General features: G+C 39.5%; 1 protein-coding gene across 1 annotated transcript in view; it reads right to left on the reverse strand.

The window, feature by feature from the left end:
• syne1b (spectrin repeat containing, nuclear envelope 1b) overlaps positions 1–18,712 on the reverse strand; it is a 191,224-nt gene that overhangs the window by 172,274 nt on the left and 238 nt on the right. The window contains exons 2-16 of the mRNA XM_061743971.1: positions 16,530–16,708; positions 15,238–15,434; positions 14,692–14,801; positions 13,469–13,501; positions 12,127–12,234; positions 10,103–10,240; positions 6,549–6,713; positions 6,361–6,473; positions 5,312–5,480; positions 5,135–5,231; positions 5,028–5,048; positions 3,687–3,889; positions 1,813–1,977; positions 1,014–1,166; positions 784–927 (exon numbers count right to left, since the gene is read on the reverse strand). Of these exons, the coding sequence (XP_061599955.1) occupies positions 784–927; positions 1,014–1,166; positions 1,813–1,977; positions 3,687–3,889; positions 5,028–5,048; positions 5,135–5,231; positions 5,312–5,480; positions 6,361–6,473; positions 6,549–6,713; positions 10,103–10,240; positions 12,127–12,234; positions 13,469–13,501; positions 14,692–14,801; positions 15,238–15,434; positions 16,530–16,609 (1,896 nt within the window). The 5' untranslated portion in view covers positions 16,610–16,708. The remainder of the gene's footprint in view (positions 1–783; positions 928–1,013; positions 1,167–1,812; positions 1,978–3,686; positions 3,890–5,027; positions 5,049–5,134; positions 5,232–5,311; positions 5,481–6,360; positions 6,474–6,548; positions 6,714–10,102; positions 10,241–12,126; positions 12,235–13,468; positions 13,502–14,691; positions 14,802–15,237; positions 15,435–16,529; positions 16,709–18,712) is intronic.

The raw sequence follows: 18,712 nt of genomic DNA on the forward strand, positions 1-18,712 counted from the left end.
TGGTTACGTACAAAGAGTTGGTGCGACCTTGGAACCGTGTTTTCTGGCCCAGAGCCAGTTCTCTGTCAGTGACTACGTTTACATGCAGTCAAAATTTGGGTTATTGCTAATATTCCGGTTACTGAAACATTCAGAATATTCCGTTTACATGGTAATTAATCATTTGGGATATCTGGATCAAACCAGTGACGCATGGAGAACATCATGACGCAATTCCCGTAATTTCCGCTTCTTCTTCCTGTAACCAAATCCAAAACAAATGCTGCTTCGCCCAACTTTTCGCTCACTTTCTTGTAAATCTTGCTATCCCGGTACTTTCTACCGTCTACAAATGCAGAAATGTTCATATCCTTCATTACATTTATGAAGTGATTAGTCTCCTCCTGGTCTTGTTTCTCCGTGTTTATAAGAACTTCCTGGACTCAAAAGACCAGGATTCCTTGTGAACAGAGCATGTGCAGAAAACAAATTCATGTTCCGTTTGATGGGGATATTCCATTAGGCGTTTACATGACCCAATATTCGGGTTTTAAAAGTAGTAACCCAGGGGTCATATTCAGGTTTTTAAAAACCCGAATATGAGCAAATTCAGGTTATTCAAAGGGGTTATTGGTGTTTACATGCCCGTGCAAATTCGGGTTATTGCTAATATTCAGGTTTTAAAAGGGTTATTGATGCATGGAAACGCAGTCAGTTTCATGCTTGATGGAAACCGGGCCATTTTTCATTTCCTTTAACTTTCACAATAACATTAATCCTGATGGCGCCTCGGCAGGTACACACCTTACTCAGCTGCTCTTTGATGGACGCCATCACCGACATCATTTGTGAAATTTCCTCCTGTGGCGTGTCTTTGTTCAGCAGCTGGGCCGTGCGGCTTGCCGCCTTGCAGGCCGCTTCCATCGCTGGAAATTTGTGCTTAATTTCCTGCAGGAAGTTTAGAAAACGTGAAGTGATGCAACACAGAACAGAAACAGAGGCTGACGACATCATAAACGGAGGAGACTCTTCACCTCCACGTCCTGAGCGAAGGCTCTGACGTTGAGGAACGACACCTGGACCGGAGCAGTCATCTTCTCGTTAGTTGCATCCATGAATATCTTCAAGGTGTTAATCCCATCCTGGTAGTCCTGCCTCAGTTTATCCACCTCGTCTGCTCTTGCATACTGCCGATAAAACAGAAGTCAGTATTTTTTTGTGTGGTTATTATCATAAACCAGGGATCGGCAACCCAAAATTTTTTAGAGCCATATTGGACCAAAAACACAAAAAAAAATATGTCTGGAGTCGCAAAAAATGAAAAGTCTTGTATCAGCCTTAGAATGAAGGCAAATGGCGAAAGTCGAAATTTCGAGAAAAAAGTGGAAATGTTGAGAAAAAAGTGGAAATGTCGAGAAAAAAGTGGAAATGTCGAGAAAAAAGTCGAAATGTCGAGAAAAAAGTCAAAATTTCGAGAAAAAAATTGAAATGTCGAGATTAATGTTGAAGTACAATTTTGAGAAAAAAATCGAAATGTCGAGAAAAAATTCGAAATGTCAAGATTAAAAAGGAAAGGAAAAAGGAAGAAAAAAGAGAAAAAATAAAAAATGAAGAAAAAAAGAAGAAAAAGAAAAAAAGAACAAAAGAAAGAGAAAATGAAGAGAGAAAAAAAGAAGAAAAAAGGAATAAAAAGGTCAAACATTTTTGAAAAAGCTCCAGGGAGCCACTAGGGCGGCGCTAAAGAGCCGCATGCGGCTCTAGAGCTGCGGGTTGACGACCCCTGTCATAAACTAACAGTTTGGGTGAAATATGCTGTTGGATTATTTTGCGTACGTGTTTGACTTTGACAAACAGCTCTCTCCACCTCCCGTTCAGCAGCAGAAGCTGCTGCTTCAGGTCCCGGGAGACGGTTTCGTCGCACGTCTCGATGAGAAAATTCCCGGCGTCGTTCATGTCCATGTGCTGCTGGATCCAGTGAGAGAGGTTCCGGAAGAAATCCTGAAGGAGAAAAGTGCAGAAACAAATAACCACGGGAGCTTAACTGCACCTGCTTTGACTAGTCTAGTCTACTCGTCTAGCGCAGTGACCCCTAGTGGTCCGTGGTGTAATTACAAAGGGTCAGTGATAATAAAATATGTATTTAAAAAAAAAAGATCCTCTGACATTTATAGAAATAGATTAGTTTATTCAAATTTGACTGAGACCTTTATCTACCTAAACTACCTGAACTTATTTTACTCTTTCATAATCATCATTCGTTGTATTTTAAGAAGAAATCTTGTTGAACATGACACTGTTCATACAAACGTAACACGATCTGCAAACTTGTCCAATTATAACCAATAAATGCTGTTATTGTGAAATATTTGCAGGTAGCTGTTTGGGGAACGCTCATCAACATGCAAGTTCAAGTTAGCGCTTGAAATTACAATAATGTAAAAAACAAAACAAAGAAAATACACAATAAGCACAGTAACACAAGAAGAAAAGGAAAAGAAGTAGATGATGGCTTGTATTACAAAAAAGACAGCTTTTTCCAAACGTAGCAGACCTTGAGCCAGAAAAGAAAACAGACGGCAAAAAGAGACTTTACGAAGAAGAATATATCATGTTGGGATTCAAAGGAACAGATTGGGCGCTCAGCAGCCTCTGGGTTCTTTATGTGGAGAGGTTCAGTCAGACTGAACCATGACACCAGCACAAGTGCAGCGGCATCACTGATCATCAGTACTCGAGTTGTAAAAAAAAATCAGGGGGATGGTGGATTTGATCATATGGGGACAGATAATTTGTGCTGATTACAAATAATATAATATATAACAAATAATAGCAGTGACCAAAACACCTGCAGAAATACTGCAGGAATGACATAGCAGCAGTTAAATGCAGCCTTCTGTAAGCTTTAAATATCCACTGGGCTTACATCAAATACATCAAAACACAACAATAAAAAACACTTTTCTGAACTTATCAATATGACTCTGTCCTTCACAGGATAAGTAACATGGATCACTGCAAAAACTCACAATCTTAACGAGAATATTTGTCTTATTTCTAGTTAAAATGTCTCATTTTAGTAAAAAAATCTCATTACAGTTAAAACAAGACTCATCACTGGAAAAAACAACAATTTTCACCTGTTTCAAGTAGATTTTCACTTGAAATAAGTATAAAAATCTGTCAGTGGAAAAGATTTTTTTGCTTGTAAATAAGAAGATAAATCTTGTTCCACTGGCAGATTTTTCTACTTATTTCAAGTGAAAATGTACTTGAAACTGGAGAAAATTGTCAAATAAGTTATTTTTCTGGTGTTATTTTTCTGGTGATGACTCTAAATGTTGAAATAGCAGTAAAACCACATTCATTGATGAAATGACATAAGGGATGGAAAGGGGGGATGGCAGTTTTACAGGGGGGATGATTTGGACCGTTTTTATTTCAGGGGGGATGCCATACCCCCTCATCCCCCCTCAACTCCAGTACTGCTGATCATCAGTGAATCTGCTCAGTTTTTCACTCGAAAATTGTCTGATTTCAGGGCAGCAAAATCAAGTATTTGTCACAAGACTTCTCTTTAAACTCAGAGTTGACCAAACATTTGCAGGGGGTCCAAGACCCCAGAAAGGTTGGGAACCACTGATCTAGCGTCCTATGTCGAATATATAACACATGCAAATGGCAGATAACAAGTGTGTGCCTGCACTCACGCGCTTGGCGGCCTCCGACTGGTTGAGCATCTGCTCGGCGTCCTCCAGCCAGGCCTGCAGCGCCGCCACCGTGCCGCTGTACTTCTCCCAGTTGCAGATCACCTCCTCCAGCATGCTGCGGACGCTGCGCACCTCCAACGCCAGGTTCTTCCACTGAGCCGTCGTGTCGTGGAGGAACTTACTCACCCCCTCGGCTTCATCGACTGAACACAGAAAGCAGGGAGACGTGTGAAACGAGAGGGCTTGATTATGGTCCATGGGCCAGACCAGATATCAGCACCACTCAAGGTGACCAAACTTACTTTTTTTGAAAAGATCCATGTCTATAGATTATATTTTGGTAAGATAACCGTCCTGAGTGGCAGCTGGATCATAGTTATCAGCTCATGAAGTTACCAGCCCCTTCAGGTTAATTGATGATTCTAAATTGGGTGTTTTATACATTTTCTGAATCCTTATGGTCCTGTGAGTATTCCAGTTTTTTTTTGTTTTTTTTTGTATTTTGTGTCTCTAATGTTGTTTATAAAACTAAGCTGGTTCCTTATCTCATTGTGGTTCCTTTATGTCGTGTATTTGCAGATAAAGACCAGTTTGTGACATCAGCCTAGTGGCTGTTATAGTTTCATAGGAGCCTAACGATGCTCTTCTAGTTTAAGGCTCACAATAACCTGTAAGAATGATATAATAGGGGTATATTATACATTTCCTGAATCCTTATGGTTCTGTGAGTATTCCAGTTTTTGTATTTTGTGTCTCTGTTGTTCCTAGATGACACAGGGATAAAAGATATTTTATCATTTGGGCGAAAATTGTGTAACAATGTGTGTTGTTTATAGTTTAAAGAGCTGCAGTGACCTCTACGTTGGTCAGAAAGATTCACATGTTAGCTTCAATGAATGCTTAAAAGGTCCCTTTTAAAATGATACCAAAGACAATATAAACATTGACAGATTTCCTGTACATGAGTCTAAACCAGGATATGCAGCAGCAACTAAAATGTAATTTTCTGAACTTCATGAGCTGATAACTCTGATCCAGCTGCCACTCAGGAAGGTTATCATACCAGAATATCATCTACAGACATGGATATTTTCAAAAATCATAAGTAAGTTTGGTCACCTTGAGTAATACTGACAAGTGAAATTTTGGGCTCTGGCCCCTGGACTATTATGGTCTGTCCGCTCTCGTGTTGCAGCGTTAGAGGCGTAAAGTCATGCTGGTGTTACTCCTTCATGCACAAAGCAGCATGACTTTTTTAGTTTCTGCATCTTGAGTTAAAGTTAGAGGAGGAAACAGGCAGAGTGGAAGCCGGTGCGACTGTCAGACTGGTTTTAGACTCACCTTTGCTACAGGTCTTAGACCCTGTAACATGAAATCCATGGTAAGAGTTTTACTGAAAGATGAAACAGTAGCAGTACGAGCTGGAAGGACAACGAGCAGATTCTTACTTGAGCTGTCGGACTTGAGATAAACCTCTGCAGCTTGCTTGAGGGCTGTGAAGATGATCTCGTACTGCTCAAAGAATCGGTGGCCTTCGGTGAAAGTCTGGAACAGAGAAGCAAACGGGTTCTCAGAGGCGGCGTCCCAACAGCCCCCCCCCCCACCTATACGTGATCTGGACTTACGATGTAGCCTTGCAGCAGGAGCTCCACCGAGTCCCGTCTGCCGTACTTTATGATCCACGACTTCAGCTTCGACTCGGCCAGAACCAGAAACGCCATCAGTCGGTACTTCATTTCCCAGAATTCCAGTTTTATCAAGTGTCCGTAAGACGACGTGGACACAAAGTTGAACCTGGAGAGATAAAAAAAACGCTCAAATGTTCAATTTTGTTATTGAATTTTTACAAAAACTGCAGAAGATAATAAAAAAAAAAAACAGGAAAATGTTTAACCTTCATTTTAAGATTGTGGACATAAAATTACATCATTCATGCAATAAACAAATTTTTTCCCTTGTCTGGATATGTTTAATACCAAGTTTGGTAAAACTTGCATATATATGCATTGTAATCTTCTTTCTTATTTTTCAAACATATTAATAGTAATTCAATAATTAATTAATATTAACATATTAATAAACACATTTTTATCTATTTTCTATCTATCTATTTATCAGTAATGAACAAAAACAATATTTTTTTCCCTTGTCCGTATATATATTAATGGTTAATACCAAATTTGGTAAAACTTAAAGCATATATATGCATTTTAATCTTCTTTCTTTTTTTAAACATATTAATTAAATAATTAATTAATATCAACATATGAATAACCCAATTTTTTATCAATTTTCTATCTATCTATCAGTTATAAACAAAAACAATTTTTTGTTGTTTTTTTCCCCCCTTGTCTGCATGTATATTAATGATTAATACCAAGTTTGGTAAAGCTTAAAGCATACCGGTATATATGCATTTTTATCTCCTTTTTTTTAAACATATTAATATGAATTAAATAATTAATTAATATTAACTTATATCTTTTTTCTATCTATCTATTTAGTTTTTTTTAATACTTTAGTGTACTTTTAAAAACATGCAAAGTGATTTTTATTCTTGATATATTTGAGCATTAATGAGAATAAATGACAAGTTCAAAATACGGAGTAAAAAATGTGAAGCGCTGTCCATCCTGGACCGGAGCTTGCCCTGCAGGGGTCACATGTTTCCTACCGTTCAGCCATGTCCTGGAGCTGCTCGGGCGGCACCGGTACCCCGTTAACGGATCTGTCCTTGTGGATCTGCTGGAAGGTCTGTCGGTGCGATTCCAGGTTCTTTAATATCTCCTGCAGAGGAAAAACAATCAGCTGCAAACTTTGGTACCCAGAGATCCGGAGTAGGTCTCTGGCCGCCTACCGTACCTTGTGCTGCTGCAGTTTCCTGTGCAGGACGTTGGCCGTCTCCTCGTGTGCGTGCTGCAGAGGGATGTCCTCCCTGAGGGCCATCTCCGCCCTGTGGAGCCAGGCTCCGATCATCCCCAGAGGACCGGGCAGAGACTTGTCCAAGTGGATGTGCCAGTCCAGCAGCTGCAGACGACACCCAGAGAAGATCTTAGCTCTGAGGATCCTGATCAAAACGTTTCCAAGCTGCCAGACTACAGAAGAGTGTTTCTGCCAGTCTGAACTGGAGGAGCAGGCTCTCCGCCGAACAACACGGCCTCTGTCCTCCTGAACAACATGATTCAACTCTGCACTTGACCCAGCGACGCTGAGTAAACACAGGAACCCTTTGGGTTTTTACATTTAAATGATGACTGTAGTTTAACTCTTTAAGACCGGCTGGAGCGCCGGCGCTCCCGTTTGCGTATTGATTTTCAAAATGTAATGTGCAATTACAACCAAATAAAGCAGAGCAATAATTCTTTTTGCATGTTAAACAGGAAGAATTTCACTTACAGAAAATTAGAATATTGTGATAAAGTTCTTTATTTTCTGTAATGCAATTAAAAAAACAAAAATGTCATACATTCTGGATTCATTACAAATCAACTGAAATATTACAAGCCTTTTATTATTTTAATATTGCTGATTATGGTTTACAGTTTAAGATTAAGATTCCCAGAATATTCTAATTTTTGAGATAGGATATTTGAGTTTTCTTAAGCTGTAAGCCATGATCAGCAATATTAAAATAATAAAAGGCTTGCAATATTTCAGTTGATTTGTAATGATTTGTAATGACATTTTTGCATTACAGAAAATAAAGGACTTCATCACAATATTCAAATTTTCTGAGACAGTCTTGTATATGGGTGCACTCTATAGTCCAGTATTTACTGTAAAATTAGTTTTAGTTTAAAATGTATTTAGTTAGTATGGACTTGATCAGCAATATTAAAATAATAAAAGCTTGCAATATTTCAGTTGATTTGTAATTAATCCAGAATGTATAACATTTTTGTTTTTGTAATTGCATTACAGAAAATCACAATATTCTAATTTTCTGAGACAATCCTGTACATATCCTGCATTTAGTGTCCCAGAGTTTTAATCCATTAAATCGTTTGCAAAAATCACATAATAATTCAGTAAAATTGCACAAAAATCCTGCGAAAAGGGAGGTGACGTCATTCCCCTGGGAAACTAGTCGCTTTGAATTTGTGATCTTGTTCTTGATTTTCACGAAAGATTACTCAGCGACAACCTCCACACACCACACACGCACTACACACTCACTATACAACCCCCCCACACACACACACACACACACACACACACACACACACAAAAATTAGAGTATGTAGGAAACTACAAATACTTAGGTTTTATTTTGGATGAACATCTAAATTTTGAATATGGTACATCTCTGTTAGCTGAATCTGCAAGTAGGGCACTTGGTGGTGTAATAGGAAAGACTAAAAAGCTGGGCGATTTGGGATATGCTTCCTATTCCAAATTATTTCAGGCGTGCGTCTGTCCTGTTATTGATTATATGGCAGGAGTATGGGGCTTAAAGGAAAACATGAAAGGACAAAGGGTACAGATTAGGGCAATCCGATACTTTTTAGGGGTTCATAAATTCGCGCCCATACTAGCTATAATGGGAGATATGGGATGGGAGCCATGTGAGGTACGTTGGAAAGGTGCTATGTTAGCTTTATGGAACAGAATAGTGAAGATGCCAGAGAATAGAATTGCTAAGAAAATATTAAAATGGGATGTTACAATAAAAGGTGCATGGGCAAGTGAAGTAGAGGGTATATTTATGAGGATTGGCGCATTGCATGCATTTCAGAATGGGAGCGTTGTGAATGTCTTTTGGGCTAAGGAAGCCTTGTTTAATGCTTATCAGATCAAATGGTCACAGGACATACTGTATAAACCAAAATTAAGAATATTTTGTTTGATAAAAAGTTGTTATAGCGGTGAAAAGTATGTTTGTGCCTCCCTCTCTAAAAGACAACGATCATTATGTGCCCAAATCCGTTGTGGAATCTTGCCTCTGCACCTTGAGACAGGACGTTATCGAGGGGTCCCAGAAGAAGAGAGGATTTGTCCTTACTGTAATATTAATGATATTGAAAATGAGTTCCATTTTTTATTTTTCTGTCCTTTGTATCATGAGCTGCGTCAAAAATTATTTGATAGATGTAAGAATCTGGATTTGATGTGGGTAAGTGATGCTGAGAGACTCAAATGGATTTTTGATCATAAACTATTTGCACTTGCTGACTATTTGGAGAAAGCGTGGGATAAACGAAGAAAAGTAACATATATTTAAAAATATCCATTCTGGTTTTTGATTTATTTATTTATTTTTGTTTTTCCGGTGTTCATTGTGCAGCTCCCAATTAAGTGCGTGTGATATTGTGTATTTGATGATTTTCTGTTTCTGGTGTCTTATAATCCCGTAAAGGGATGGGTCTTCGGACATGACACAAAAATAAAAATTCATTCATTCATTCATTCATTCACACACACACACACACACACACTATACAACCCACACACACACATAACGGTTTATCGTGAGCGAAGCTGAGTTCAACGCTGGATGAGACGCAATATCTAAACGCCATATATAAAATGATTTATCTCAAAAACTAAAGTATGATTTCATTCCAGATACATTTCCTGTGGTTTGAAAGGATTCTGTGTTACTTTTTTCAATTAACAATTTTGAAGGAATCTAGTTATGGGATTTCTGTATTTAGAAAAATACGTGTACTGTAAATTACGCCATATAAGCCGCTACTTTTTTTTGAGACTGCGGCTTTTACAACGATGTGGCTAATTTATGGATTTTCATAGGCTAACTAGCTTCCCGCCGGCAACACATTTACCAGTAAACTCGTCATATCAGACCAATGAAATTACCGAACAGGTCACAGTTTACCAATGAAACTGTTTTGACAAACTACGGTTTGCCCAAGACTGTCACATAATGGGGAAAAAAATCGTCAATAAAAAAAAAGTAACGACGAAGTAATCCTTCAGGCTGTTTAATTCCAACGTTGTTACTGTTAAAAGCAATGTTATTAAACTGTTCTTGGCATTTGCAGTATGTATGTAGTTCTTACCGTGTTAATATCTCATGTTTCAATTGGGACACCTGCAGCTTATAGACCAGTGCGGCTTATTTATGTACAATTTTTTTTTTTCTTTTAAAAATTTGCAGGTGCTGCCTATATATATATGTATGTATGTGTATATATATATATATATATATATATATATATATATATATATATATACGGGTGCGCTCTATAGTCCAGTATTTACTGTAAAATTACTGTAAAGGTAGTTATTTGCACTTTTTAGTATGGACTTGTAACATACACATTATTAAGGATTGGCTTATATGGGTTGTTTTGATGCATAGCAAATAAAAATACTGGATAAAATGGCAGTATAGCATGCAGAAATGTAAAACTATGCTAGTTCTATGCTCATGAAGGGTTAAATGAAGCTCCTACCCGGGCAGAGACGTGGTCCCAGGCCTGTTTGACCAGAGCCTGGTCCACCGACAGCTTCCCGTCCTTGTGGACCGGCTGCAGCAGAGGGTCCGTCTGCTTCTTCTTCATCTCGTACTGGACGTTGAAGGTTTTGAACCCCTGCGAGGGAAAAACCATTCACAGGTTCATTCTTATTCAACTGGACAATCCTCAGATCCTCCTAAATTTCTCACTTGCAGACGTCAATTTTCGGTGAGATTTAGGGACTAAATTGTGGAATGATATTTCCCACTTGGCAAAGAGCTCTTCCTCTTTGAAATGTTACAAAAAACGTTTGAAGGAACTTGACTGTTTTTTGTAACTGTTTTCCCAGTGTTTTGTTGTACATGTATCCATGTTCTTTTTTGTGTTTCACTCATAGTGACATGTACCGTCTTATTTGATCAGGAGTCAATATAAGTAATATAAGTTGTAAAAACAATATCCCATGCACACTCACACTAGGGATGGGCGGTATGAACTAAAACATTTATCATGATAATTTCTGGCATTTATCCCGATAACGATAAAAATGACGATAAAAAAAATACCAATTCAACTCCACTTTTTTGACTATAAATCTATCACCACATTCAGTCTTTGGGGCCAAATCACTGCTCTAAAAGAATACTAAATACTACTAAACGTCATCAATGGGAATTTATCGTTCTTTCTTTCTTTCTTTCTCATTTCTTTCAGGCTCATTTCTTTCTTTCTTTCTTTCAGGCTCATTTATTTATTTCTTTCTTTCAGGTCAAATCTTTCTTTCAGGCTCCTTCCTTCCTTCCTTCCTTCCTTCCTTCCTTCCTTCCTTCCTTCCTTCCTTCCTTCCTTCCTTCCTTCCTTCCTTCCTTCCTTCCTTCCTTCCTTCCTTCCTTCCTTCCTTCCTTCCTTCCTTCCTTCCTTCCTTCCTTCCTTCCTTCCTTCCTTCCTTCCTTCCTTCCTTCCTTCCTTCCTTCCTTCCTTCCTTCCTTCCTTCCTTCCTTCCTTCCTTCCTTCCTTCCTTCCTTCCTTCCTTCCTTCCTTCCTTCCTTCCTTCCTTCCTTCCTTCCTTCCTTCCTTCCTTCCTTCCTTCCTTCCTTCCTTCCTTCCTTCCTTCCTTCCTTCCTTCCTTCCTTCCTTCCTTCCTTCCTTCCTTCCTTCCTTCCTTCCTTCCTTCCTTCCTTCCTTCCTTCCTTCCTTCCTTCCTTCCTTCCTTCCTTCCTTCCTTCCTTCCTTCCTTCCTTCCTTCCTTCCTTCCTTCCTTCCTTCCTTCCTTCCTTCCTTCCTTCCTTCCTTCCTTCCTTCCTTCCTTCCTTCCTTCCTTCCTTCCTTCCTTCCTTCCTTCCTTCCTTCCTTCCTTCCTTCCTTCCTTCCTTCCTTCCTTCCTTCCTTCCTTCCTTCCTTCCTTCCTTCCTTCCTTCCTTCCTTCCTTCCTTCCTTCCTTCCTTCCTTCCTTCCTTCCTTCCTTCCTTCCTTCCTTCCTTCCTTCCTTCCTTCCTTCCTTCCTTCCTTCCTTCCTTCCTTCCTTCCTTCCTTCCTTCCTTCCTTCCTTCCTTCCTTCCTTCCTTCCTTCCTTCAATCAGTTTTACACAAAAACATCATCAACAGGAATTTATCGTTTTTACCGCGAGATGACAAATTCTTACCGTGGGGAATTTTTTTGATGGTAAATCATGAAAGTAAATAAAATATTAGTAAAATAAATTAGTAAAATATAGTAAAATATTGCCCATTCCTAACTCACACACACTTATTTTTTTGTCTTTATTCTTTATTATCTATATATTGCATTATTAGTTTGCCATCACTTTTATGTAGTTATACTTTTTGTTTTTGTATGTTAATCTTGTGTTCTTTATAACACATGACATTTTAATATCTTCGGTGGAGGCTTCAAATAAGCCCATGGGTTTTTTGCCACTTCCTCCACCTATAGTATTTATATTTGATATTTCCTGTATATTTTTAAAACTGTGCAAAACAATAAACTAAGCTAAGACGCGGTATCTGCGGGCGTCTTTTACCTGATACTTGTCTGACAGGTTTCCCTCGGCGCCCTGGGCTCGCAGCACGTCCCTCTCCAGCTGGTCCAGAAACACCTTGAGCTCCCGCAGCATCTTCCTCTCCTCTCTCTGTCATATCCAGGGAACAGGCGGCTTAGTCTGGACGCTAATCCTAAATTACTTTTACTCTCCTAATTAACATGCAGATGGGAACCTCGTGCTAAAGAAGCAGACATGGTTAGAGATTATTGGTTTTTAGACAAGTTTTAGAAACTCAGGTAGAAGAAAACAGGGTAAGAAGCAGTGGCGGCCGGTCAGTAGGGGGCGCTAGAGCGCCCATCAAATCAAGGTATGAAAAATAAAAAATAAAAAACAAAACAAACATGTAAGATGCAAATAATTATTAAAAGAAGGTGTCATTTCAGTCTGTGGGTGACTGTCAATTGTAATTAAATGTTTATTTGGTTCCAAAATGTTTTTTATTTTATTTTAATTGGTTTAAATTAGATTTGTAAAGGGACATGTTCGTCCCAGAAACACAGTTATCAGCAACGAATCAGCGATCAGTATCGTTACGAACTCGTAAGTTGTTGTTTTTAATCTAAGTCATTGGACAATTCATTCCCCATCTTTTTTAGAAAAATCAAACTGAACTACAAAAACCATATTTTTTCTCCTGCATGGCCCTAATACTCTATTATTATATTACTACCTACAGGACTGTCTTAGAAAATTAGAATATTGTGATAAAGTCCTTTATTTTCTGTAATGCAAAAATGTCATACATTCTGGATTCATTACAAATAAACTGAAATATTGCAAGCCTTTTATTATTTTAATATTGTTGATCCTGGCTTACAGCTTAAGAAAACTCAAATATCCTATCTCAAAAAATTAGAATATTCTGGGAATCTTAATCTTAAACTGTAAGCCATGATCAGCAATATTAAAATAATAAAAGGCTTGCAATATTTCAGTTGATTTGTAATGAATCCAGAATGTATGACATTTTAGTTTTTTTTTTTACAGAAAATAAAGAACTTTTCACAATATTCTAATTTTCTGAGACAGTCCTGTATTACTACCGTAACTGTTTCACTAAAACTTATGACCAATAAGCCATTGTTGGATGGTTACATTTTTAAAAATGAAAAGGACCAAAATGTTATTTTCTACCTTTCTTTATTCCCTATTGTACTAAGCTTGTACCTAACCGTGACTTCTGGGTACCGTTACACCCCGTTACATGCCAAGGTCAATTGCGCCACCACCCCAAAATTTTTAGCACCAGCCGCCACCGGTAAGAAGCTATGGTTGTTTTTTTTGTTTAAACCTCTTATTTATTTGGTTTAGTTGAACATACCTCAAGCATCTGCTCTATATCTTGGGGGCCAAACTATCCAAGAGAGGAGCAGGAGGGCACACGGGGATGCAGAGACATCGTAAAGGCGTTAGAACAGCAGGGAGGAGGATTAAGAAAAGAGACAGGAACAGAGATGAGGGAGAAAGCATGCGGCGCTGCGACCTCACGTCTCACCTGGAGCACCTGGTACCGACAATGCAAAAGTTGGAATAGTGCCGAGTAGCAGCTTAATGTGCACGAGAAAAAATAAGCAAATGGGGAAAAACAAAAAATAAACAAATCAAATGAGTCTGTGATGACATCAGGCAACGTGTGGATGATTTCAAAACGGCTGTGTTCATGCAGCGACTGCTCGGAGATGGAGATCTGCAGGAGTGATGCACCGAAATGAAAATTTGTGACCGAAACCGAAAATAATAATGAACACTTGGCCGAATACCGAATAACATACCGAACATGGTTCTTCGCAGTTTTTCCATTTATTTTGCCAATTTTTTCACCATTGCATAAATCAAATAAATGTGCTTTAGGCATGCTTTTCAAAGAATAAAATCTTTTACAAAATTGCAAGGTAGAAATATTTATTGAACATAAACAACTGAACATTTTTTAATTTCCCCGCATTTTTAAGTATTCCAAACTTAAATTAAAACTTAACTTAAATAAAAAAAATTTAAATAAATAAATTACATTAGGCCTATAACTAACTGCTGAAAAACTGTAACATAGGCCTTGAAAAAAAAATGCATTTAGTGCATTAAAGTGTATTGTAAAAAAAGGGCAAAAGAAGTGAATAAAACAAAAGAAAAAGAAAATCAATCCCTTTCCCATACAATATATGGGAAAGGGATTGATTTTCTTTTTTTTAATTTTGTTTTATTCACTTCTTTTGCGTCATCTAATCAATTAATTGTTGGGTTTTTTCCCCACTTATTCCACCGAACACCGAAAGTGTTTTTTTTGCTATTTTCGGGCCGAATAATTTCGGTTACCGAACATTCGGTGCATCACTAATCTGCAGCTCGGCAGCAGCAGCGTTTACGGTCGGTGACGATCTCTGCAACCGGAAATATACCAGGTGCTTCTGTAGGACGTGCAACTTATTCAGCGTTAATAACACATAGAGAATAATGATTATTTCCAATCCTGTGTTGAGACTCACACACTTCCTCTAACACATAACTGTCCTGCGTGCTCTTTGCATATAAAACGCTCATACGTACCTCATCCTGCTGCCCGTCGGCCTCGGAGTGGTGGGGGTTCGGGTAATGCTTGAGGAACTGAGCCACGTACGTCATGATGGATTTCTCATCCGGCTTGTCCACGTCCACATCTGCAGAGCAGCAGAAACATCTTCAGGTGAGCTGCACCGCCTGATCAGTCTTCGTTTTTATACATATAAGAGTTTAAATCTACCGAGGCTGACAGCTAATTATACACGTCTGCTTTTATTTTAGAAATCGGGGTCAAAGCTCCAGCGAAAGCAGGATTTTCGGCAGCAGCCCTGGGTGTAATAAAGCATCACGACTCTGCTGGTGGAGACAGGACTGCAGAGCCACTGCAGCTTCTGCTGCTCTTCCCCTCAGCTGCTCTTTAAATCCTCCGGAAGGAAGGAGGCGTCGGCTTTTCCATCGCGCATCTCTTCCCTCTGACAGCTAAGTTCAAGGTTTTAACATCGCCAGCTCCTATTTCCATAATCTGATTAATCGGTGCTGTTATGTCGCATCCACGTGCAAACATTTGAACGGCCAACGGGAAAACAGCGGCACCTTCGGGGTCCAGCAGGCGGGGGATGCCCAGCTCGTTCTCCGCCAGCGCGAAGGCCTCCTCCAGGTTCTCCCTGTTGCTCCTCTTCCACACCGCCTCCATGTCCACCAGGTCCGGTCTGATGGCGTGAACCACCGACTGGAAGGCCACGCCGTCGCGCCAGCTGGAACCGAAGTCCCTCACTTCAATCCCATGATGCCTGAAAACAGAAATTCAAATAAAAATGTCTAGAAAAGCAAGACAAGGCAAGTTTATTTGTATGGCACAATTTAACATAAGGTAATTCAAAGTGCTTTACGTCAACATTAACCCTTGTGCTGTTTTTGGGTCAAGGAAGGAGGAAGGGAAGAAGGAAGGAAGGAAGGAAGGAAGGAAGGAAGGAAGGAAGGAAGGAAGGAAGGAAGGAAGGAAGAGGAAGGAAGGAAGGAAGGGAGAAAAGAAGGAAGGAAGGAAGGAAGGAAGGAAGGAAGGAAGGAAGGAAGGAAGGAAGGAAGGAAGGAAGGAAGGAAGGAAGGAAGGAAGGAAGGAAGGAAGGGAAAAAAGAAAGAAGGAAGGAAGGAAGGAATGGAGAAAAGAAGGAAGGAAGGAAGGAAGGAAGGAGGGAAGGAAGGAAGGAAGGAAGGAAGGAAGGAAGGAAGGAAGGAAGGAAGGAAGGAAGGAAGGAAGGAAGGAAGGAAGGAAGGAAGGAAGGAAGGAAGGAAGGAAGGAAGGGAGAAAAGGAAGGAAGGATCGAAAGAATGGAGGAAAGAAGGAAGGAAAGAAGGAAGGGAGAAAAGAGGAAGGGAGAAGGAAGGAGAGAGCAGGAGGAAAGAAGGAAGGAAGGAAGGAAGGAAGGAAGGAAGGAAGGAAGGAAGGAAGGAAGGAAGGAAGGAAGGAAGGAAGGAAGGAAGGAAGGAAGGAAGGGAGAAAAGGAGAAAAGGAAGGAAGGGAGAAAAGAAGGAAGGATCGAAAGAAGGAAGGGAGAAAAGAGAAAGGGAAGAAGGAAGGAGAGAGCAGGAGGAAAGAAGGAACAGGAGAATTAGGTCATTTTGACCCAAAGACAGCACAAGGGTTAAAAGCAGCAAGACACAATTAAACAGTAAATAACAAATAAAATGATAAGAAAAGAATTAAAATAATAAAAAGCACAAGTTGTTAAAAGTACAGCAGGTACGCGTCTCATTACTTACAATGGCGAGAATTACATTTCTACACGGTCAAAACGTACAAAGACCGGTTCAAATTTAGAAAATACTAATAAATAAATAAATATGCTTTATTTGGATCTGCATTTAAAGTTTTAAAGGCGGCGTACTTGGCGGCGGTGAACTGGACCCATCGGAGCAAAGCCTTCTTGGCGTTGCCCTGAAACTTCTTCACCACCTTCCTCTTCATGGGGGGGCTTCCTGTCTCAGAGTTGGCCAGACTCTCTAGCGAGGAGTTGCTGTTGGAGAGCGCCTGCAGCGCCGGGAGGTTGCTGGTCAACTCCTCGATCTAGTTAGGAGACACGAGAAAGAAACTGAACGGTGACCTTTGGAAACAGACCGGAGGGAGGTTCACGGTTGTCACACCGTGGTGGAGTTGTCTTGGGTGTTTTTTGTCTTGTCATTTCCTGTTTTATTTTGAAAGAAGTAACTCTCCTCTCGTTTCAGGTCACTTGCCCTTCCTCATGTTTCACCGGTCTGATTGTCTTGGGACTGCCTTTGCTGCAGGTGTTTCAGTCATATGGGCGTGGTTTGGGGCGTGGTTTGACTGTACGCAGCAGTGCACGCTTCAGCAAGCGCTTGACACGCGCGCCCGTGACTTCCCTTTCGTGAAAAAAACATCCAATAACTTTATCACAGTTTCATCAAGGATTGTCAAATGTTAACATTTTTGCTTTTACTTATTTTATGGCATTATCAGGTCGTAAGCTTCGGTACATCATCGTCTGCCTCCTGAGTCCTGTCTGTTCACTCGAAGGTTCACTCGAAGGTATAATGCCATGTTATTTTTGTGCAAATTATCCTATGACTTTTTCCAGTTTGACTTAACGTTAATTTTCACACATTGCCTGCTTTTAGAATTATTCAGTCCAAGTCTCTCCTCCTCGTACCCCAGTTTGTTCACTCAAGGAATAATGCTACGTTGTTTGTTTGTCTGTGTGCCCACTTATTATTTTTCAATGTGTTTCAAATAAACTGTTGATTGCATATCATGCCGTAATGTTAATTCTTTATGCATTACTTCTATGTTGCTTTTCATATGTGGGTATATTCCTATATAAATATACACAAAAGGATTTGAAACTGTCTTTCCTCTGCTAACTTAAGGTGAATTATTAATATATCCTGATGGGAGTCATTTGTGTAATTATTGCACAAACTTCTTTCTATTAAAATGCATACAATATGATAGGTGGGACACACACACATTTGGAAAAGAGAACACAGCTGATCATCATAGTCTCATTTTAGTCTGCATGTACTATTATTATTATTATTATTATTATTATTATTATTATGCATCCGTTTGCCCAATTAATACATGCAGTAACCTACAGTTGCCTTTGCTGTACATTATTATTATTATTAAGTCTTACTCTAATACATTTTACACTGTGACATTTTATAATATTGGGCGAAATATATACTATAATGTAACCAGACTACAATTATAGTACACGCATTGATGCATTTGATGAGTTTTTTTTTTTTTTTTGTTGCACCAATATGCCCATTTAAAGTTTAAATACCAGCTATAGAGATTAAATTAACGTAAATTATGAATTACAATGACTATAAAACAATTAGTTTGGGTTACACTACAACATAGTATGGTGTCTACCGCAGGTTTAACTTTTGTGTTAAGAAAACCTTTTATAAATAAAACACCTTTTCATGTTAGGGACTCGCTAGCATGTTGCTGACGCTCCACGGCTAACAACGAGAACGTGCATCAGACAGTGTGTGACGTAGGACGTAACTCCGCCCTCTGACTGAAACACCTGCAGTAAAGCCAGTCCCTGATTGTCTTCCCTGATTCCAGATTGTGTTCTCCTGCTCCTCATTTCCCTCATGTGTTCAAATAGTCTACGTCTTCCCTGGTCAGTGTGTATTGTCAGAACCAGGCTCATACACAGGATGCAGACGCAGGTTATCAGAGTCTTTAATAGAGGGAATGCGCATGACGTCACAGATGCGACTTCACACTGAATGGCAGAAAGACTTTTGTTGTCACCGGTTGCCATGGTGAATTGTTGTATCAGGGCTCCATTAATGCTGGCTTTTTATAGTTGTGGCGCACACGCTTAACTCCAGATGAAACTACTTAGAGTTGAGTAAATGAACTCAAATCCGCTGTTCTGGAACCGAAAACTCAGAGTTTCCGATCTCAGAGTAGAACAACTAAGAGTTCAGGATTAGACTCAGAGTTTGTTGAACCTGCTTTGTGAAACGGACCCCTGGGGAGATGCAGACTATTTGAGGGAAATGAGGAGCAGGTGAACACAATCGGGAA

This window comes from Cololabis saira, chromosome 16, assembly GCF_033807715.1.
Source record: "Cololabis saira isolate AMF1-May2022 chromosome 16, fColSai1.1, whole genome shotgun sequence".
Classification (NCBI taxonomy): Eukaryota; Metazoa; Chordata; class Actinopteri; order Beloniformes; family Belonidae; genus Cololabis; species Cololabis saira.